General features: G+C 55.9%; 1 protein-coding gene across 7 annotated transcripts in view; it reads left to right on the plus strand.

Moving 5' to 3' along the window:
- SLC29A1 (solute carrier family 29 (equilibrative nucleoside transporter), member 1) overlaps nucleotides 1-5407 on the plus strand; it is a 9942-nt gene extending 4535 nt beyond the window's left edge. For 5 of the 7 annotated variants that reach the window (XM_008572635.1, XM_008572637.1, XM_008572636.1 and 2 more), the window contains 11 exons: nucleotides 1307-1388; nucleotides 1505-1707; nucleotides 1841-1980; nucleotides 2270-2404; nucleotides 2493-2590; nucleotides 2722-2800; nucleotides 3212-3336; nucleotides 3494-3602; nucleotides 3834-3919; nucleotides 4280-4479; nucleotides 4877-5363. In XM_008572635.1, coding sequence (XP_008570857.1) covers nucleotides 1307-1388; nucleotides 1505-1707; nucleotides 1841-1980; nucleotides 2270-2404; nucleotides 2493-2590; nucleotides 2722-2800; nucleotides 3212-3336; nucleotides 3494-3602; nucleotides 3834-3919; nucleotides 4280-4479; nucleotides 4877-4988 — 1369 coding nt within the window. In that variant the 3' untranslated portion in view covers nucleotides 4989-5363. Of the gene's footprint in view, nucleotides 1-1306; nucleotides 1389-1504; nucleotides 1708-1840; nucleotides 1981-2269; nucleotides 2405-2492; nucleotides 2591-2721; nucleotides 2801-3211; nucleotides 3337-3493; nucleotides 3603-3833; nucleotides 3986-4279; nucleotides 4480-4876 lie in introns of those variants that run through there. The other 2 variants (XM_008572638.1, XM_008572639.1) reach the window with 2 other exon arrangements.
- The last annotated feature ends 90 nt before the right edge of the window (nucleotides 5408-5497 follow it).

The following is a 5497-nucleotide window of genomic DNA, read 5'->3' on the forward strand; positions in this document are numbered from 1 at the left end:
TTTTTTTTGGCGGGGGGGGGGGGTGAATTGAAGGAGGCATAGTAAGTTCAGGCCCAGGTGGTTCCCTGCCTATTCTCCTCCATTCCCAGGCTACCTGCTGGCACTCCCCCACCCCCAGCCTCACCTGTGCTGTGGCAGTCCCCAGCCCTCGCCCATCTCCATCTACCTTGTTGCACTCCTTCCTCGTTTCCCAGCCCTACCTCTGACCCTCTGTCCTGTGTGACCTTGGCTGGGAGGTTTCCCCTTCATTCCAGGCCTCTGAACCAAGCTTTAGGTTCTCTATTCCAGGGGGAGTATATGAGAGAGGTAGGGGTCTGCAGTTGTAAGCACTCAGTCCTGCCCACTTGGGGTGCTACCCCAGGCCCTCCCTGTGTGAGGGAGACCTGCTCATGGTCCATGCCCTGCATTCTGACCAGACCTGCCTTGCTACTGCCTTGGGCTTCTTTCCTGCCATCTCTGGAGAAAGCTAGGTTGGTTGTGGGGACAGCATGGCAGATGCAGCTGGAGATCTCAGTGGAAGGGGCTGGGGTTACTAAGCTGTAGGCAAGGCCTACCTGTCTCAGACAGGCCTTGAGGTGTGTAGGAACTGTGGCATCACCCTGGCCAAAGCTGGGCAGCCCATAGTTACACTCTGGGGCCCAGATTGTGTTCCAGTGACTCGACACCTCCTGGTCTACCCTAGGAGGTGTGACCTACAAAGCCAGTTCTGTCTGGGCCAGGAAAAAAACAACTCTATTTCCCTCACTTCCCAGTTGCATTCAGGCACCTCACCCGCCTGCCTTCCCCATTAAGTCGGGGAATTGTCTGGGACTTTCTTGACCTCAGAATCCTCTTCGGGGGAAACACAGGGTCCCTGCCCAGAGGCATAATCACTTCCAGCCTGCCTGGAGGGAGTGGAAGACACTTGCTGTTTACTTTCTCACTCACCCGCCCACACCCAACCTTTCAGCAAGATTTCCAGAACTATCTCCAGATGTGCGGGTCACACTGGTTCCCAGCCTGCAGGGTCCCCCGAGTCATCCAGAGCTGAGAACCAAGGTCCTGTCAACCATGCCGTTCAGTCCTGCGTCCCTGACCTCCTTCCCCCTCGACTCGTCATGTGCCCTTTCCCCTATCCCAGGACACCCCCCTCCCCCACCAATACAGCCATGGGAGCACACATGCACATGGACAGAAACAGATGCCTGGTGCCCTGGGACAGCTGGAGAGACTGAAGGGTAGGGAGGGAGTGCTTCCCCAGGGTTGATCTCTGGAAAGGGGGTTGGGATGATGGGTCATTTGGCCCCTCTTTCTTCCCCCATTCCAGATACAAAGCTGTCTGGCTTATCTTCTTCATGCTGGGTCTGGGTACGCTGCTCCCCTGGAATTTTTTCATGACAGCCACTCAGGTGAGGCTGGGGGGACTGGGCTCCCGGGGGCACATCCACTGGGCATGCAGGTCCTGGCTCTGTACCTGTGGGCCCAGGGATAGAGATTTCAACACTCCTCTCTGCAACCCCCACAGTATTTCACAAACCGCCTGGACATGTCCCAGAATATGTCCTTGGTCACTGCTGAAGTGAGTAAGGACATCCAGGCCTCAGCTGCCCCCACAGTCCCCTTGCGAAAGTGGAATTCTCTCAGTGCCATCTTCAACAATGTCATGACCTTATGTGCCATGCTGCCCCTGCTGTTCTTCACCTGCCTCAACTCCTTCCTGCATCAGAGGTGAATGCCCACCTCTCCCCAGCTGGCCTAGCCTGGTCCCCATGACCCTCACTGCCTCCGGCACCCCCTGTGCTGAGCCCAGGAAGGTGATGCTTGCCCACCCTTCTCTGCTACCCTGGGCCTTTCCCGGCAGGATCCCCCAGTCTGTACGGATCCTGGGCAGCCTCGTGGCCATCCTGCTGGTATTCCTGACGACTGCCATCTTAGTGAAGGTGCAGCTGGATGCTCTGCCCTTCTTCATCATCACCATGCTCAAGATCACGCTCATTAATTGTAAGTGGGGTTGGGAGGAGGCCTGTGGGCTGGGACCTTCCACCTACCCCACCCTTCTTTCAGACCCACCCTCAGCCAGAGAGGAGCCCATCCCTTCCCCGGAAGGGAATGGATGCCATGGGCAGTTGGGATTCCAAGGCCTGAGCAGGCCAGGACCAGGGTCAGGAGTGAGGGCAGAGAGACAGTGTCAAGACTGTGAATAAGGCAGGAATTACAGGGGCCTGTTTTCCCATGGACCCCCCCCCCCCCCCGCCCCAGCTACCCTGCTGACGCCCACTTTGTTCCCCAGCATTCGGTGCCATCCTGCAGGGCAGCCTGTTCGGTCTGGCTGGCCTCCTGCCCGCCAGCTACACAGCCCCCATCATGAGTGGCCAGGGCCTGGCAGGCTTCTTCGCCTCGATGGCCATGATCTGCGCCATTGCCAGTAAGTCCTGCTGTCCACCTGCCTAGTGCCCTTGTTGCAGGGAGAAAGGATGGGGCCTGCCTCTGATCACTGACACTCTCCACCCCAGGTGGCTCGGGGCTGTCAGAAAGTGCCTTTGGCTACTTCATCACAGCCTGCGCTGTTATCATTTTGACCATCATCTGTTACTTGGGCCTGCCTCGGCTGGTGAGCAAATGGAGGAAGCTGAGGTTTGGGGCATGGGTCCCAGAGGGGTTCTGAGAGTGAAACCCAGGGGAGGTGGGAGTTCTGGATAGTCTGCCTCTGAATCCACCTCCCCTGTCTCCTTTACTTGATAGGAATTCTACCGCTACTACCAGCAGCTCAAGCTCGAAGGGCCTGGGGAGCAGGAGACCAAGTTGGACCTCATCAGTAAAGGTCTGAATAGCCTGAGGAAGCTAAGGTGCAGGATGGCCTGCCAGGCAGGGGGCAGCATGGCAAAGAGGACAGAATGAGCATGCTGTTAGCTGGAGAGGGCCAGCAGGGAATAAGGTCTGGGAAAGATAAAATGGGGGGAGACCCTGGATGACCTTGAACACCCGAAGTGTTTCTACTGAAGTTGGTGGGAAGCAATTTCAGATTCTTGTGCAGGGAAAAGCATGACCTGAGGCTTCTGGGAGAGATCAGGCCCCAGGGGACTTGATGAGGGGCATTTGGAGGGGAGGGTGGGGCTTGGTGTTAGGGTGTGGCTGTGGACTGGTTAAGGGGGGTGTCCACCTCCAACTAACCCCAGCCCTTTTGGGGAATGTTTGTGTCATCTCCTGTTGGCTCTGACCTCACAACTTGAAGATCCTTCTACAACCTCTCGCTCCCCAGAAGAGCATCCAAGAGCAGGCAATGAGGAGTCCAGAGTTTCAGCCCCCAACTCTCAGCCCACCAACAAAAGCCACTCCATCAAAACCATCCTCAAAAATGTATGTAGGGTGGGCTGTACCCTCCCCCTGCCACCCATCTCCCTGAGACTGGTCACTCTCCTGGATTCTTGTGTGTGTGTGGTGGAGATTGTTGGTTCTTTAATGCCCAGCCACTGTGGAGACACAGTGACCTGAATCCCCCTCCCCTTCTCTGCAGATCTCAGTCCTGGCTTTGTCTGTCTGCTTCATCTTCACGATCACCATTGGGCTATTTCCTGCTGTGACCGTTGAAGTCAAGTCGAGCATTGCGGGCAATAGCACCTGGGGTGAGGGTGCCATGGGTTCCCAGGATGGGGCACAGCAGGACTGGGAGTGGGAGAATCAGGGAGTCTGGCTTGCCTTCTCCCCAGCTGGACTCTCCTGGGTCCATTTGCCTTTCCCTGGGCTGTAAGTATCTTCTCCATTTTACAGATGGGGAAGCTGAAACCCAGTGAGGGTCAGGGTTGCTATGTCTGCCTCTCTGAACCTGATAACCATCCTCTAATCTCCTCTTCCAGAACGCTACTTCATTCCTGTGTCCTGTTTCTTGAATTTCAATGTCTTTGACTTGCTAGGCCGGATCCTCACAGCTGTGTTCATGTGGGTGAGTGGAAGAAGGGGGCATCAGGCCCATGTGGGAGGGAAGAGTCTAGCCTGAGATGAAAGGGAACCGAAGAAGGTATGGTGGTAAGGGGACGATTTTTTTAAAAAATTGAGACATAATTTATGTACACTTAGGTGTACGAGTCTTAAGTGTACAAATTAATGAATATACACATAGCACACAAGATCACGACATAGGACATTTTCAGCATTTCACAAGGCTCCACTGTATACCCCCCAATCATTGCCCTTCTAAAGGTAACCAGGCCTTAAGGTTTCAATCCAGGTTCCAGGGGGCCCTAAATGGGGGTCTGGCTGCAGCCTGGGGGCTGGCCTGGGCTAAGGAACCTGGTACCTGCAGCCTGGGAAGGACAGTCGCTGGCTGCCGGGCCTTGTGCTGGCCCGCCTGGTGTTTCTGCCCCTGCTGCTGCTGTGCAACGTCCAGCCCCGCCAGTACCTGCCTGTGGTTTTTAAGCACGATGCCTGGTTCATTGTCTTCGTGGCTGCCTTCGCCTTCTCCAACGGCTATCTCGCCAGCCTCTGCATGTGCTTCGGGCCCAAGTGAGTGGGGCCTGGGAGCGAACCTGGTGGCATTGGGCATGGTCTAGAGGTCCAGTGGGGGATACTCAGTAGAAGGAGAGGGCAAGAGATTCCCTGGTCCTAGAGCTGAAAGGGGAGGGCACCTAGGCTGAGGGAATAGTGACAGGTAGTGGGGGTGGGGTGCCCAGGCTAACTTAGGCAGAGATGGGGGAGGGAGCTCTGTGGGGAGGGTAGAAGGCAGCCCATGTACACTATTCCCCAAGAGGGGAAAAAGCCAGGTTGAGCTTAGGAAAGTAGGATGGGTTGGTCAGCAGAATTAGGTTCTCAGGCAAGTCTCCGCACCCAACCCTCTTTCCACCCCACATGCTAGGGCAGGGGCAGGGGCCGTCCTAAGGTAGCCTTGCCCTCTCTCTTCTAGGAAAGTAAAGCCAGTCGAGGCGGAGACAGCGGGAGCCATCATGGCCTTCTTTCTGTGTCTGGGCCTAGCACTAGGGGCTGTCTTCTCCTTCCTGTTCCGGGCAATTGTGTGACCATGGATGGACAGAAGGACTGCACTTTTGCCCACTTGCTTCCTGCCCCTTCCTTCTCTTACCAGGGATGGGCAGGGTTGGTCTGGAGGTGTTCTCTTCCAACCGACTTCTGCTTTCTCACAGCCTGTGCTGGGCCCGGATGTCCAGGCCCTGGGGAGGGAGCCTCTGTGGATGGGCAGTGGGGACATTGTGGGCTTGAAGGTCAGGGTTGAGGGAAGGGGCTCAGTCTCTGCATCTGCTTGAATCCCTCCACACTTGGCTCTGACTGATCCCTGCTTGAGCAGAGCAACAGAAGCTCCTGGGCTCTGTGTATGTGTGTGTGTGTGTCTGCCTGTACCAGGAGTGGCTAAGGGCCAGGACTGATCGTTGTATGGTCTGATCTGATATTTCCCCTCCCTCCTTCTCCCCGTGTGCTCTCCCCGCCCCCCCCCCCCCCCCCCCCCTCGCTTTTTTCTTTTTTTCTTTGTTTTTTTTTTTTTTTTTTTTTTTTTTTTTTTTTTTTTTTTTTT

The sequence above is a fragment of the Galeopterus variegatus genome, unplaced genomic scaffold (genome assembly GCF_000696425.1).
Source record: "Galeopterus variegatus unplaced genomic scaffold, G_variegatus-3.0.2 Scaffold813, whole genome shotgun sequence".
NCBI classification, from domain to species: Eukaryota; Metazoa; Chordata; class Mammalia; order Dermoptera; family Cynocephalidae; genus Galeopterus; species Galeopterus variegatus.